Raw genomic sequence first — 17,531 nt, 5'->3', positions numbered from 1 at the left:
CAGAAAAATGTCAATATTATTAAGTGACACAGTAAACGAGGACTTTTGTGAGAAGGAAAGACAGCAACACAGCAACACAGATCTGTGGCAACAAACCATACATTCAGGTGTCATTTAAAATGTGATTACTGTGATTTTCAAAGCCAGATCTTTTTATTATAAATAAAAAAATAAAAATATGTTTTTATCAAACTTAAATCTAACCGAAAATACAGCGCAGTTTTCAGAACATTGTTACAGACTCCTCATCTGAATCCCAGAGCAGACTCTCAGAGAACACAAAGAGCACTTCAAGGATGTCGATGAGAGTAACAGAACATGAGCACATGGATTCCATTCAGTGAACACTGAACACTTCAAGTTTGTTTTCTTAAAGTCAGTTTGTTACCTTGACTAAAAACACCTTAATATTCAAATAAAATTACAGTCAGATGAAGTAACATCATGTGATTAATATTAATTCATTCGTGAGGATTGTTTTGATTCAAATTTGAAATGTATTTTAACACAATGCCAGATTAACAAGAACGTCCAGTGAACACTTGCTGTAATTTCTCTGTCTGTTTTTTTTTCCTAATAAATATAATAACCTGTTAATGTTAGTGGCTTTTGTTCAATAAAAACATGCACAGAAAAATTCCTTGGTCTATTTGTTATCAGCTTGTCAGTGTTTGAGAGTTCCTAAAAGCAGGAACTGTACGTGAACTCAGATAAATTCACTGCACATTTCACTCTCAGTGCACAGACCTTCTCTTTATCATTTTTACAGTACTTCTTAAACCCACCATAGAAAACATGACTTGTATTTATGTCTATTACCTGTGGATGGAAATCGTGCACAACACTGCTGCTTTTCCATCCACAGGGATTTAAAGAGTTCAAACACACGTGAGCCGTTCCTTGATTCATGGTCTGTAACCAGCAGCAGCAGCAGCGGCGGCAGCCGGAGGCGGGGGGGGCGGGAGAAGGGGGGGGGGGCGCGGCGCAGAGCAGCAGCAGCGATCATTGTTGGACGTTGGAATTTTAACAAACTAATCTTTTCTCATGATTTCTTTCTGACAAACAAGTGAAAAAACAAGTAAAAGTGTACTTTTCGTTTGCTTTAAGGTTGTCAAACTCCAGGAATGATTTCTTTCAGCAAATGTTATCTGTGTTCATTAGTTGGTGTTGAGATATAACAAAACTACAAGGTGAATGACGTAAACAGACAAGTCACCTTGTGTTCTCAGGGACAGACATCTCATTCCTCTCCCAGGTGATCACAGGTACAGGAATTCCATCAGCCTGGCACGCCAAGCGGGCAGCTCCCCCTGCAGGAACTGTTTGGTCAGACGGCTGCTGATGAAACCTGGGTCGACCTGTAGGTAAATGGATCGGATCATGTGTCATTACAGGCAGCCAGGGTTAAATAGCAGTGTTCTTCATCTTGAAAGGTGAGCATGTGTCAATCAAAGGCTGCATATACAGCGTACATCACAGGAGTCAATGAGACCAGCTCCTCCATTGAAGTGAGAAAGTCAATCAAAAGACACAGATAAATATCATTTATATAAGTACAGTCTGACTGATGACAACGGTGCCAGAAACCTCCACGTGACCCTGAAGACTCATGGATGTGTTGTGGTCCATTACTCTGTGTGGAGTAAACATACATATCATTATGAATTTTTTACAGGTTTGTAGAAAGGTATTTACATTTGACAACTGCTCAGACATTTTATAACTCCTCTAATCTTTAAACATCACCTGCAGTGAGGTGGTGTTTAACACCAGGGGCCAGCACTGAGCACATTCTCAGGGCCTCTAACCTCTGACCTGCAGCAGGCTGAAGAGAACAAAACTTTTTTGGCTGTCCGAGACACACCGCCTGCAGCAATGACTGAAGACTCAGAGAGGGAGGATTAAAAGGTTTCAGAACATACAGCAGGGAGAGAGAGAGAAGAAAAGGAAAAAAGATGAGGCTCTAAAGAAATGGTCGCATGTATTAATAAAGAAAGTTGTCTTTATTTAAAAAAAAGATCAAATTAAAGAGACACTGTTAAAATAGTTGGACTACAATGTAGACAGAGCAGTTTACTAGAAAATCATCAAGTTTATATCAGATATCTGCCCACGTCCAGTTCCCAGAAACTATTTGTTTCTTTCTAACACTGTGAAGTGACAGAAACACAGCACTTGACCCCTGTTACAGCAACTGTTAGTCATGGCAACAACCGGCCATCTGTGTTTTCCTACTGCACTGAAAGAACAAACTTTCTCAATGAGACACAGGCCGTAGTAACAGACAGGGTTTTTTTCATTAAAAAGAAAAAATCTTGGAATGACTGGTTCATAGCGAAGCTCAGAAGAATAACAGAAAAAAAGAAAAAGTCTTGGAACGACTGGTTCATAGCGAAGCTCAGAAGAAGTTGATGATTAACCCTGTGATGTCCACATGTAAACACACACCTCTATCACTGCCAACCAGAACCTGACGGGATGCCAGAAACACAGTGTGAGAATCAGAGTATCTCTGTATTTACAGCACATCTGTTGATGGTGGTCGTGACGATGAAGACGTGTTTAGGGTTAATACAGTTACAGTTACTGTGATAACTAACAACAAGAGATAACTTCTAATCTCTGTGTATAATTTAACTTGATTTCTTTTACTGTATTAAGAACGGCTACAATTTGGTTGTACTGACAGTATAATGACAAAACCTTTCTGTGATATAACCAGAGGAAGAGAAGGTCCACTGGGCTGCCTCTAGTCCACAGTGTTACTCAGAGAGGTCAACGATTGGTCAGTGGAACAGTAAACGTCAGTCACTACAGTAAATGTTCGAATGAGGAGCTCTGTGTTTGACTGGTGGACAACAGCTGATCAGCGACAGAGGAATAATCTAAAGGGAGTAGGAGGCACCCTTCATCTGTGCTGTGATGGAACAATGGCAACTGGTTGAGTTTCCACCTCCACCCTGACAAAAACACAATCATATTAGTCTTTACCCAGGATTCCATGTTCCATTCCAGACAGCAGGCAGACCTTTTTAACATGCTAATGTTACAGCCCCTTTGACAGAGCAATTGTCAGAGGAAAAGTTGTCATATCCACTCAGGGGCTGGGGGGTACACAAGATACACAACTGTTGCCTAGCAACAAGGTCTGTCCGTCTTTAAGCAACTTCTTTTTAACGTTGGAGTCTCATCGAGTCTGTCTTTTAATTTGCCCACTCTTACATTCTGCCCCCCCCCTCCTCCCCCCTCGTCTTGACTTCACCCCAACTCTCCACGTCTCTGTCTCCCGTTGCCCCACTCTTTGGCCCCAGTGCTATCAGATTTCACTGTTTTCCTCCTCCCCTTGTGCAGGCAGATAATTCTGTCCACGACTTCTTTGCTGCCTAGTTGAAAAACAACAGTGAAAAAGCTCATCAAGTCTGACCCCAGTCTGAAGGATTTTTGTAGCTCCAGCTGAAGACGCATTACGCAATCTTGGTGTTTTTTAACACAACAAACAATAAACATTCCAAGATTATCCATTATGGGAAAACATATATCCTCCTTTTTCTTCAGTGTTTACCAGTCTGTGACAGCTCATTAAAGTGAGAGATAAAATGCAGTTTATTACAAAGAAAATATGAAATATTTTACACTGGCAAGAATAGCCTCAGAGTTAGTAATAAACTTCAGCTGCAATGCATTTGGGAACGTATTTGAAAGAGACAAATACCAAATAATTTAACATTATTGAGCTGCACACCGTTAGCACACAGAGGAAAATCCGTCATGACGTCCTAACGCTGAACTGCCATGTGAACGCTGGTAGAAGCAGTGGAGCAGAAATAACACTTCCTGAAGCAGCCTGGTAACTGAGAGCTCACATGCTGTAATTAAGAATAAAGATATTTTTACAAAGCAATTCCATTTGTCCATTAATGGAATTTGGTGTTGCTCTTTCAGCCTGTATCTCAGGAGTTTCAGTGAAGCAGCAGTGCTATATTAATCATACGCTGCAACCAGCCAACCTAACCTAAGCCAGGTTTTCCTTGTTTTCCTTGTAATGTGTTTGCACAGATACACCGTGTTCTCTCTTTAGTCTCGTGTCTGGCAGTGATGTTGCAGAAAGACATTAGACCGCTCTCCCACTGTCACGGCACTTCAGAGTTGACCTCAAACATAGTGGCGTTATTCTTTTTCTTGTCCTAACCCTGGTGGTTTTATTCAAATACAGCACATATACACACATGCACAGAAGCACGCACACACCCACACAGAGATCATGAAACGACAGAGTCAAACCTAATGTTCTCTTGACTCCTTTCCTTTCACCGCTGCAACAAACTCTTTGGCCTTTCCGTCTCCTTTCCCTCCACTCTCTGTTTCTCCACAAATGAGATGCTCATAAATAGGCATGTGGCAGCTGACAGAGTGGGTGCATCCAAAGAGCACTGTCTCATTTTATACAAAGCTAATGACTAAATAAAGACGACCACAGAACAGGGCCTCTTTGGACAGGAAAATAAAGAGCCACAGCAGGTCTGCTTTGAATGAATTTTCTTATTCATCTCTTTTATTTCCACCACCCATCGGTGCTCTCTCTCTCTCCCTCCCTCCCTCTCTCTCTCTTTGATTACACCTCTACTGCTCCATCTAACACACACTCCACACATCTTAAAAGGGCAGCACATTAGTGTCTACCTCCACTGCAGCCACCTGACAGACGTCGTGGCATATGTCAGTTCAACACATCTCAGCAAATATATTTCCAACAGAAATATATGTTATTTTTTAGACTCACAGACACAAGGACATAATCTTTGTGTTCCATCCTGAGTTAGATCGACAGATGAAACCTTATTAAACCCTCTGGAGTGGTTTTAGGCTGATCAAAATCAAAGTGTAAATCCAGGTGATTCATTTGTGCAGCTCAAAACTCAGTACAACTTTGTGACTTCATAGAATGTTCTAAAACTTTCCCACTCAAATATAACCTTTGTCCCACACTTTATTGATTATGCCTGGTCACTCTAACACACTCACCATCTTTGTCCTTGTGTGCATGATTTCTGTTGGTCTAAGTACGTAACAGAAACCATGATTCTACAAAACACTAGAAAAGTGCTTTGACCTTCCATAACCCAAATCATCAAAAATCTAATGATATAAAACCATACATATGCAAATACGTGAAATGATGGGAAAAAATAAATGACAAGAAAGCGTATGATTTTCAACAGAGCTGCGAGGAAGATTAATAACATGCATTTGGCCCAGATGGGCATCAACTGTGGAACTGACAGAGTGCATCACCAATTAACCTGAGTTTCTAAAAACACCCAGGGGGACGTCATTTTAAACTCATTTTATAAACTCAGGTTCAGATCTCTAAAGCTGAAGACCTACCTGCCAACAGGACATTCACCGTCCGACTGGTCAGGGCTCCTTGAGCGCCGGCTATCACACAGCTGTAGTTTCCTTTCACGTTGCGTGCAGACGGGCCGTCTTCAGAGGACGGCAGGAGAAGGAGAGACCCGTTGACCAAATACTGCAGGTTAGCCCCCTCCTGAGGCAGGACCTGGCCATCGTGAAACCAGGTGACATTGAAAGGTGTCTCGCTGGCCCCCAGGTTGCAGTCCAGCACGAGGGGCGAACCTGGTTCCAGCACTACATGACTGGGCCCAGGTCCACAGCTCAGCTCGACAGAATCAGGTTTTTCTGTGGAAACAAAGGAAAACTTAGTCACGTATCCAATGAATTGTGTCAATGTGTGGCCTGTTTATATGTATTCTCCAAATAAAGCCAATCTCATTGGTGTGAAATCACAATATGTTCTCAAAATAAAACAAAAGATAATATACATTTTTCACTTCATCGGTCAGTTTTGTCTTTTTTTCACCAACTTGATCCTGTTATCTGTTTTGGGAGATTTGTCTTTCTGCAGCATGAAGTCAATACGTAGAGTCAATAGCGGTGGCTGCACAGATGGACGGGGTGCATTCCATAAGCAGGGTGTTTTTGGGACAGGGAGACCAGACCCAAGGAGGAAAAGAAAAGGGAGGGGGAAGGAGGAGGAGCTGTGGAAATGAAATGAGTGCAGAAACATGAGGGGATTTGTGTGTTGGCAGCAGGGCATTAAAGTCAGAGTCAGAGGGGAAGTCAGTGAGTAATTGATGGGCTGGGGTGAGATGAGCGACAGACCACGTCGACGGATCATGATTTATATTTAACACTTCACATTAGGGAGGCTGGTGGAAAGGTGAAAACTTTGTTTGTTTTTATACCACAGACCTAACACAGACCTGAAGAAGGACGAAGAGGCAAAATGTCTTCGAAAAAACGACTTTGTCCAGTTTTCTAACTATTTTTGGATTAAATGACCTGGATGACGAGAACTGACAGACTTGTTTTTTCTGACATTAATGGCATTTAATTAAATATTTTCTGGACATTTTATTGTGTATTTTAATAGTAGAGTCTTTCTGACTTTCTAACATGTTTTTTTTTCTTTGCTGTATTTAAAAATCTTTAATCTATCTCTGCATATCATCCTGTTTGAACCTTTTCATTGCATTATTTTTATATACCTCTTTGAATGCATTTTCTCAGAAACACAAGTAAACATTTATACACACACACACACACACACACACACAGCTCACGCTTTCCCCTGAACTGAATTAATTAAGTTAATGGGAGATGTTTTTTTCCCCTGATTAAATGAAGCCTAACCCCCACCATCGCCTCCTGATGAAGAGCCAGTTACGTTGAATGGCTGCTCCACTTTTTTTGGCACACACAACAACATACACACGTATACACTCGTCTGCAACACAGACACGAGTGCAGACACACAAAAAACATGTCAACCACTCAAAACAACACACACACACACACACACACACTGAACCTTCTTACTTCCTGTCGTCCCATTTCATTCTTCCAAATTAGCTTTCATTAAGTCATTAGAATGTAAAGAGTCATTAACCAGTTCACAGCCAATGGCTTCACTTAGCAAGAGGTGACGATAACTCTGCACTGAACATGGACTCCATTATACATCACAGCACTGGATAAAGGTGTAATAAGGCGTGTGGGAAACAAAGAGGAGAATGAAGATTCTCAGTCATCCAGGTCACGGTCGAGGTCGAAGAGTTCTGTTGGACAACTGGACCTGAGCAGAGGAGAAGCAGGAGATCACTGTCATTCTGTTCAGCACTGCTGGAGTTACTGTACATACTGTACATGTGCACACGACACACGGATGAATTAAAAACCCCGACTTCAACCAATGACTGTGAGGGAATACATTTGGGAATAAGAACATTAATATTCAAACACATTCACAGGAGAAACCTGAACATGGCCTAGATTTGTCACTGACATCTGCACACAGTTATGTTGTATGTTCACACATAATCACCACCGACACCAGTGTCACTGCTGCAACACAGACGCCAGATCCACACACCGTGACAGTCACCGACTCGAGACACAACGCTGTGAACATGGAGGAGCTGTGACGTCATTTTACTGTAGCTACAAGTGGGATCTGCAGGAAATTCAGGAACTGTGGGTTACAGTCGATAACTGGGGTGTGTCAATTCAACGATTATTAGATTAATCTCGATGCGACACGCAACGATTCGATTACGATTCATAAATGTTCAAAAACGATTTTTTTTTCATAATAACAAAACGACAGGAACACAACCGCGATGGCGCGTTCCGCCGGGACACCTGAAGGAACAGACCAAAAGAAGATGGCGGCAGTTAACGCTGTTACAGTTCGGTTAAGGGCTGAGGAAAATCCACCGGTTGTTGCTGCTAACCAGCGAACAATACAAGAAGGATTGTCCAAACTTCGATGCAGCTCTGAAAGGGCGAAACGAATCTCAACAACCATCACAACTTTTATCGCTAAGGATTTACGTGGAGACGCGGTCGCTGGAGCCAAGATACAAACTCGAAGCGGAAGTTTGTCTTACTTTGCCCGGAAAGCAGTTCCAAAGGACTGAGATCACTGAAGAAAGTGTCCGCTAGGAGCGCTAACGTGTAACGTACGGACTTCAGTTGCTGCAAAGTCATGTGTCACGGTAACAGTGCACAAATTACAGCTGATGGTGTAGAATATCGTTTTAAAGCTGCTCAAATGTGTATAATATAATTTTGTAATAGACCTGTTGGTACAGAAATGTGAAAACCACTAAGGATTTTGGTAAAAAGAAGTCTTATTTATTATATTATTTATACCTGTTTTACATAAAATGTGGAAGACATTTCACCAAAGTTGATCTTATTGTGTATAACAGCAGCTGTTTGTTGTACAGGCTGCTGTTACAGGCACACTTTTTTTTCCTGTTGGTTCCATGCCTGTTGGTTCCATGCTGTTGGATCAATTCTTGATTTCTCATGAATAAAAGATAGTGGAGACACATTCGTTTGATTAATAAATACTGACAAATATACCTTTTGAAAAAGTATGAAGTAGCCACAAAGTGAGGGGGAAAAGATGCATCGATAATTGTTAATATCGTGATGATCGTTAAATAATCAAATCCTTACTGAATCGAATGGTGAGGTCCCTCAGATGGGACACCCCTAGTAGACAACACTGGGAGTGAGCCACAGGTTCAGTCGACAGTGAGTACGGAAGGTTACAAAGGGGAAAAGGAATAAAAAAAAAAATTATTTTTCAAATTATACTTTTACAAATTCTACTAGACGTTTCAAAATAAAAGTAAATATACCAGGGGGTATGTTAAATTAGAATGTTGGTCAGCTGTGGTATTATTTCAAATGAATAAACTTTCAAACCATTCTAATACAGTACAGTGTTCATGAGCAGCATCCAGCTGACTGAAAACTGAATAAAACATCTCTGTTTCTTAGCTTCATTCACACTGGCAGTGGAGCACATCAACCAGTGCACTTACTTAATTAAAGGGAGAAGTGAACTCTCTGCACCTCTGCAGGACAAGAGTGTTGTGATGGAAGATTGAGGACATTGTGGCTGCAGATACGGTGCGACCATTTGTGGATGTAAACCACCGTTCTCCAATGATGGTTATTTCTTCAAGTTAATGACACAATTTCCACGAATCACGGTGACATTAGTGTCATGATGTTGAACAAGCTGAGTCACAGAAAGGCATTCTGGTTTAAGAACTGTCACAATTCTTTCAAAATCAAAATTCAGGAACTTTATTAAATAAATAGAAATTAGTTGGTTTTTTTCCTCACAATGGTGTATATGCTTATGATGTCTAAGATTTGTACTTTGAGAATATCTCATTTTCTATGACACATTTTCAACCAGGGACGCCTCGATAACGGTACAGGCACGGAGCCCAATACAAATACTCGATCCAGCAAACAGATTCTCAGAAACAGCTTTTCTCTACAACCAGCTATTCCTCAGCCCACCACTGTGATGTGTGTTTCTACTGCAGTTCAGTTCAGTGTTTCATTGTCCTCATGGTAGTTTATTTAAGTAGGTCAACAATGTCAGCAGTTTAGAGGTATTTTAACATCAGGGAAGAAGACAGCCGTGAGGAGTACTGAGGGATTTGTTCTGTTAGAATACCAGCAAATTAATATAACACCTGAGGAAATGTCTTTTCTCAGAATAATACCACAGTAAATATATACAGTAGCTGAGTCTACACCTCACCACGTCACTAACATTGTTTGAACTCATTTAACCAACACTGTTCATTTGTTTATTGAAACATGGAAATAATTCTTCACAGTTTGTGTGACACTGTTAACAGTTGAAATTCACTCTTGTGTCTTGGCTCCGTTCAGCTCAGCTGGCACAATTATTTTTGCATTTATGTAGAATATTTAAAAACGTTTTTCATCCTCAGTCTTGAAGTAGTAAGGGTCAGGGTGATGAAAATATAACTGGCTGAAGGCATTTCCCCACTTGGTGTTCTCACAGTGGTGGTGGTGGGGAATTGAACTCACACCTACACACTGCACGTCACGAATCTGTGAGTATTCATATACACACACACATATATATACATATATATACATACATATACATATATACATATATATATATATATACATATATACATATATATATATATATACATATACACACACACACACATATATATATCAGATGTACTGAAGATTTAAAAAAAAGTTAAATCTTCAGTACATCTGACGTCAACAAGGGTGATTAACCTGGGACCGTGGCACAGGTTTTTTTATATATATATATATATATATTGGGATCACCCTGATGGATTGGATGATGATCAAACATATTTTGCCCCTAACAAAAAAAACCCACTTGAATTGGTTTAATCAGTTCAGATCAGTGTCAGGAGATATTTGAAACCCCTGACCCTTCGGCCCCAGCTCAGGTTTCTGTGACATAAGTCCTACCCATCGGTCCCTGGGCATTATTTATATTAGCCCATTCATCCTGCTGTGACTGTGATGTCGTTTTATCATGGTTATCACAACATTAAACTTATTACTTGCACATACAAACGGAGACTTGTGAAGTTACGATGTGCATTTATATGTGCAGATGAAGCAGAACTTTGTCCCTGAACACAAACAAAATTCAAACTTTTCACAAAGACTCCAGGTCTGAAGACAAACAATGACATTGTTATCTGCTGACGTCGAGAGACATTATATTCACTTTGGTTTCAACTGATCAACTCTTTCTTCTCAAAAGCTTAAGCAAAAGCCCATTATATAAATATACTAACAACTACAAGGACCTTCAGACTTTATATCTGTTCTTAGGAAGAGAAGAACTGGTTTGAAAGCATGAACCACAGACCACAACTGTCACAATTAATGAATTAAATAATGATGGTTGTTGCTTGAGGTTTACTAAAGACTTGTGTGTACTGCAGCACGGTGACTAATCACAACCACATTACTCATGTGTGAGACATAATCACCTTGGAACTATGACAGTCTGGGATGAGTTTGGGCGGTTGGCTGATGCAGTACAAGCACAAAACCAGAGCGACCTCAGTGGTCGGGGAGGAAACCAAAAGTTATTTAAAAAGAAAGGAATAAACAGTGCAGGGTTAAGTTGAACAAGCAATTCAGATATTAAATACAACTTTTACAAGAAATTAAATGAGCAACAAAGTACCAGCAGCAGTACAACAGTAAGTACTTCTAAACAGTGAAAGACTTGAGGCCAGATATTCGGTGCATCCCCACTTAACATCGACAATACTCTTTTTAAAAACTTTGTTCCATCACTGACTCAATGTCAAAGCAAACCAAGCTGGTTTTACTAAAATTCTACTTTGCCTAGTGAGTAAACACACACACACACACACACTTCATGCAGCGACTCAACACTGAAGTGAATCCACAGTGAGACTGAGTCACTCAACAATCCCAACAGCTGCCGTGCTGCTGTTCCAGTTGTGTTTTCTCCCATGGTCATTCGCTACAGGCTTCTTCTCATACCAAGGCATCAACCCCCCAACCCCCCCCCCACACACACAAAACACTAACAGTAGGGAGAGAAAAATCCAACGAATGTAACATTTACAGATTTGCTGCAAAATAGTCGTCAATTCTTCCTCACCTAATAGTTTTGACAAACAAAATACTGCCTTGTTTAAGCAAAGAATTGATGCTTAAATAAATCCTTAAAGAGAGGGATTTCAGCATAAATATACATTTATTTGACTTATTTCTATCCACACAAAATATATTTTTTTTCTACAGCAGCAGAAGAATCATTTATGAAATTAACATTTTTTAAGAGAAGAGAGTTTTTTTTTTTCATAAACTCTATGACTAGTCTCTAGTTTTGGAGACAGATGTTCTGTGGTTTTCATTGTTGTGATGCTCCTCATCACAGCAGTTACAGTAGGAACTCAGAACCTTTTTACATGTGATAAAGGGAACCATTTCATCTACAGTCTACACGTGGTCTACGTGTGGTCTATATAAGATAAGGACACATGCATGATAATGTGCATGATAATCTGAAAATCAACAGCTAACAAAGTGTCTGACGTATCAGTCCAGCTCTAGCAGTGCTCCGGGTGGGGGTGGGGGGGGGGGGCTACTAATCAGAGTAGGGGCTTCATAATAATAATAATAATAATAATAATAATAATAATTTGAACTTGATTGATCACACAATATGGAAATTGTTGTTAACTGCAAATCTGCTGCAACAGACGGCCCCTTGCCGGCACCAAATATGGTCTGGGAATCGAACCCTGGACTCTCTTCTTTCAGAGGCAGGCGTTCTCACCGCTAAAAAAAAAGGCCTCGTGTAAGTGCCAGCCCCACTTTCATTAGACAACAGAGTCAGCAAATAAGAAACCTTGGACTAACAGGATGTCTCATCAGGAAAATTCATTCATCTTTGAAGCTTAAGTTCCACAAAATAAATGGGACAAATGTTCAATGCTGGAAACACAAAGTCTAAGGTCATAAAAAAAAAAAACCTAATTCTCTACATACTTGAGTCCAAACACTAATATTTCCAGGGGAGAATTTCTGCTTTGTGAAATTCTGAGAGATGTTTTGCACCAGGTCTAAAGACTGAAATAAAGTTCTTTCCTTTGTTTTTTCAGATTTGGGAAAAGAATAGAAATCAGCTGAACTGATGTTCAAAGCTTCAGGTTAATATTCAGTTAGGAATTCTGATTTTAAAATATCAGTTTTTGAGGATTGAAAAAAAAATTCAAACTCACTGTATGACAATAGAACACATATCTTTCTTATCTTATCTATATCTTTATCACTTATATCTGATGTGTTTGAACCAATAGTGTTTTACTCTTTTTGTAGAGCACATAAATGTTACCAGGTTACACAGGAGCTGTCAATTTAAACGCCTTTGCACAAGTTAGACCTTGAAAAGCAAAATATAAACAGCTGAGCTTCTGCTCTTTTTAAAGAATGCCATTGAAGTTCACACCCTGTAAATGTAACCACAGACCATTTATCTTAGGAAACAGAGAATATAACACTGGTGAAAATCTTAGTTTGACAAAGATTTTGAGAAAAATAATTAAATATATTTGCTAATTTAATTAGTAGGTAGAGTAAGGCTGGAGGCTTCCTTTCTCTCCCTCTTTTTATCTCCTTGACATTTTCCCCATGTTGTGAGTGCACTGAGGTAAAATGCAGAAAAAATAACAGCCCAGAGCTGAGTGACAATGTTACGGTGGTTTATACAGTATGTTTGCCTTTTTTCTTGAAGTATTTTCTAAGATAAACATCTCTGTACTTTGACAACACATCCAGGTTACGACACAATTCACAAACACAGACTCTTCTGTGTTTCTCCTTGAGCATCAGGTCATCGTACAGCAACTCAAACCATTTTAAAATGTACTGCCTTGAAAAAGTACTGGATTCTTGAAAGAGGTTTGATTCCTGAGTAACAACCGTTTGTGCTGCTCTAATGTTGAGGAGGGTTTGTTCTAGCAGTGCTCAGGGAGTTTGCCGCAGTGTTGAACATTTGCTTTGTTCATTAAAGTTATTGGAACATTGATTGACCTGTGGAAACAAGCGTTCACTTATCAGCAGTCAACACGATTTATGTCCCAAAGAAGAAGTGGTTACAGCCGACGGTTTTATCATCAATTCAATGCAGTGTAGCTGATGTGCCTTTCTCATCCCCTGGTAAGTGAAGCTCTTGAAGTTCTCTTCTGTATGGAGTTTTTACTCTACCATTAAACCTCCTCAGCTCTGTATTATGTTTTATTTAATCTAAATAAATCATCGAATGTGAAAAACATGTACTTTGAACAACAATGTTGGAACAATAAATACTGAGCAAACGTATATTATTTAAATTTAAAAAATGAAAACGTTGGGATATTATATTCCAAATATTAGCATGCTAACCTGGCATTAGCTAAATCAGGAAATGCTGTCAGGTACAGAGTCTATGTATTTACTGTATGTCCATTTTGTATTTTACCTACAGTATATAAATTACAGCTAAAATGGAGCTAAATATTTTTTGGTATTTTCACATGCTCTCAGTCTCACACAGGGCACCATAAAATCAGCAACATATTCACAGCGTAAATAAACCCGGCTGAAACGCAGCCCAAGGCATCTTTAAATAATATGCATCCCAATTTAGCAGAGACTCTGGGGAGCAGATCATGATACACTCACAAATCGCATCTGACACCCGTGTTTACACACAGGCGCACAAGTGTGTATACAGGGTACCTCCACATGTACACAACCATGTACACAACCATGTACACAAACATGTACACACAGTTCCAGTGCTAATATGTAATGAACAGTTCTTTACATCAAACTGTAACACATTTAAATGCACGGGCAGAACGACACATTCTACATCCAAACACGCTGCCTTAGTAAATAATCACACGTGATGTCGGATTATTTGGTTAATTATAATGAGGATTATGACGTGACAAGGGTCCATAAGGGCAGGGGATGTTGACCACTGTTTTTCTTGTTTCTTTTCAGTTTTATATTTAATGGTTTTGAACCAGTGTAAAGCACATTGAGTTTGCCTTGTGCATGAAATGTGCTCTATAAATAAAACTGAATTGAACTGAATCTTTAAAAAATGATTTACTCTGACAAAATTGGTTTGTTTTGCAATAGAAAGGAAAGTGCAAAGAGAGCTGAGATGGCCAAGGTCAGTGAAAATATAAAGACAAACTAGATGGAGAAGATATGCGTCTGGAAGACATCAACAGTCTACAGTCATCACAGGGAGTGCTGCATCACATCACACTGACAATGTTTCCCTTCAACTTCTCTATAATCATAGTTTGAAGTGTTTGTCCTAGAGTAAGGAGATGAATGTGTCAGTTACCACCAGGGACAGTCCAGAAAAGATGCATCATTAGGGTAAATAGGACAGTCAAGGTACGAATGTTAATGTGACTTGTTTTCTCTACTTTGTCTCTCTTTGTCTCCCTCTGATGGACAGACAAACTGTCCACGGTGAACAAGACTGCTGGGATTGACGATGGCCTCCGTCTGCAATTAATAAAGGATTGAACAAAAAAAAATTAAATTCAACATTAATGGAAATGGAGGTCTTGTGTGTGACTTTCTGGTCCTGTCTCCCTCTTGTCCATTCATACATTCAGTAAATACATACAGAGTGAAGAGCCAGTGTGGGTTCTCTTTGTGCACGGTCTCATTAGTCAGAACATGGGCAGAGTTCTTTGACATGTGCTAAATAAAGGACATCAATTCACAGTGAGGTCACGGCTTGGTACAAGCAGAGGTGAGAGCAGCAGAGGAGGAGAAAAGACCAGCAGCAGCAGGGCAGATGGGGCATCAAGGCAGTGAGAAACAGACGGAGAAGTCAAATAGTTCTGGCCCAAAACTGGCCAGAACCAAAATGACCGTACCAGGCTCAGGGTCCTGAACAACAAGTCAACGTCAGTAATATCACCCATGGTAACAGGCCAGGGTTCAGAGGTGAAAGGTTACACTTATATGTGAAGGGACAAACAAAAACAAACTAAACTCCAGGAGAATGTCCATGCTGCTGAGATCATCACATAATGTTTCCAAAAATATTGATGGGAAAAAAGATGACAATGAAAACAAATGGTGTGAAAAGTGTTGCAAACGTATCACAGTCACTAATTCAACCTGCAGTGTGTGACAGTGACACATGTGACTTCTGCCTGCTGCAAACTGGCACTTGTCCGTTTTGTGTTGATTCCTAAAATGATTTGAATGAATGAATCATTTTCTCTACATTTCAAACCAGATATCTGTTGAATCTCTGCGACGTCTGCTACGTAACCCCTTGTGTAACTATACATTTCCATGACACTGAAGCTTGAAACTGGACTTTGCACTACAGTACGCTGGTGTGCGGTGTGGAATAAATGGTTGACTTGAAAACACCCTCATGCCAAACATTGCAAAGGGTCATTTCAGCACTGCGACTCCTACAGACTCTTTTTCTACTGCTCTTCCCTAGAAATGTAAAGTCTTGAAAACATGAGAATGCTGCAGCTACAGTAATGTTTTTACATAGAACATAAAGTTGGACATTATATCTGGCATTATTGGACTTTTCTACCATTTAAGTTTATGTGTCCCAGATAGAGAAACATCAGACAGATGTTGTTGTTTATATGAATCCAGCTGTTATCAACATAGTACTTTGGTTTGACTAAACCAAATGATAAAAAGGGACAAATTGTCATTTAAAACAGCACAAGAACTTTCATCCACTGTTACAGTTACAACATTATACAACATTACAGAAGTAGCTGTGAATAGTAGAAGAAAAGTGGCTGTAGTACTACTAGTACTACTAGTAGTAGTATTACTCACATGTGAAAACAGAGTGACTTTTACTGATGACCTCTCTTCATTTCAGAGAACTTCAGAGTTCTAGTGGACAAAACGACTGTTTGGTTTTACTGAAGAATCTCCCGCAGCTTTACAGGCTGCTCTCAGTGAAACGTCTACAAAAACCTGACTCAAACCACATTCCAGACAGATAATACTATCTGGCGAGCACCATGGAACATTTGGCAAATGTCAAGACACAAATCTCTTTCTATGGTCAGTGTAGACCAAAACACAATGAGTTTTACATTTTAATTTAACACAGGGACCTAAAAAAACATATTTCTCTTCTGTATCCACTGGAACTGAAATGCTTTCAAAAAACATATTTCTCTGTATCCACTGGAACTGAAATGCTTTCAGAAAAGGATGTTAATTAAGTTGTTTTTTTGTTTTGTTTTAATTGAATAAGTGCTGGGATCTGGTGTTTTCCCAGGCATCTTCCCAACACATGGTACTCTGGTACCACCGGTCACTGTGGTCCATTAAAAATATCTCGGTCGAGTTATCTGAGAAAAATCACTGCAAATCAGTTGGACACATTTTCTACTCAGAGACATTGATGTGGATTGAACCGTGGATTAAACTAATCAGATTAAAGGGCCGTTTTATAAACTGACCTACGGCCTGTTTCTTTTCCAGCACCTCTGTCTATATATAAATATATATATGGATGAGGATTATTTAAATAAGATGATTGATGTCAGTTTGTTACATAATAAAAACAACAACAACACAGGATTGTTGTGCAGCACCAATCGTCGTGGCTCCCCTGAGAAAAGGACAAATATGAGTTCTAGACTGTTCTATGGAAGGAACAGCTTTTTGCCAATACTTTCTTGGGATTTGAAATTAGTAGAAAAAAAATGTTACATCCTCAATTCCCATGAAGAAAGTGTTTGACAACACAGTGTACGTAGAACCACATCTGTTTTATTTTTATGCCCATTATGGAGGAATTCATGGGTCACACACTGACACTCCAACGTTTGCCAGCTTGTCTAAACACAGGCTGATATTTGTTCACACAAGACAAAACTTTGTCGAGGTAGCGGTGGCCCTGGCTCTTAGTTTGGACATGCAGCGTCCACCGACTCATCCCTGTCCCAGAGTCACACTACAACCACCACACAGCACCAGCTTCAGGTCCCCAAACCAGGGACAACCCACGACATTCATGCTCCAAACCCAACAAACCAGAGAAGACAGACAGA

General features: G+C 39.8%; 1 protein-coding gene across 1 annotated transcript in view; it reads right to left on the bottom strand.

Annotated features, from left to right (window-relative positions):
* Positions 1-17,531, bottom strand: part of igdcc4 (immunoglobulin superfamily, DCC subclass, member 4) — a 39,205-nt gene that overhangs the window by 17,095 nt on the left and 4,579 nt on the right. Inside the window, exons 2-3 of the mRNA XM_008310968.3 lie at positions 5,386-5,697; positions 1,217-1,358 (exon numbers count right to left, since the gene is read on the bottom strand). Coding sequence (XP_008309190.3) covers positions 1,217-1,358; positions 5,386-5,697 — 454 coding nt within the window. The remainder of the gene's footprint in view (positions 1-1,216; positions 1,359-5,385; positions 5,698-17,531) is intronic.

Source organism: Cynoglossus semilaevis, chromosome 5, assembly GCF_000523025.1.
Source record: "Cynoglossus semilaevis isolate Cse_v1.0 chromosome 5, Cse_v1.0, whole genome shotgun sequence".
In the NCBI taxonomy this organism is placed as follows: Eukaryota; Metazoa; Chordata; class Actinopteri; order Pleuronectiformes; family Cynoglossidae; genus Cynoglossus; species Cynoglossus semilaevis.
The sequence above is the reverse complement of the archived record's forward strand: the minus strand, read 5'-3'. Positions and strand labels throughout refer to the sequence as shown.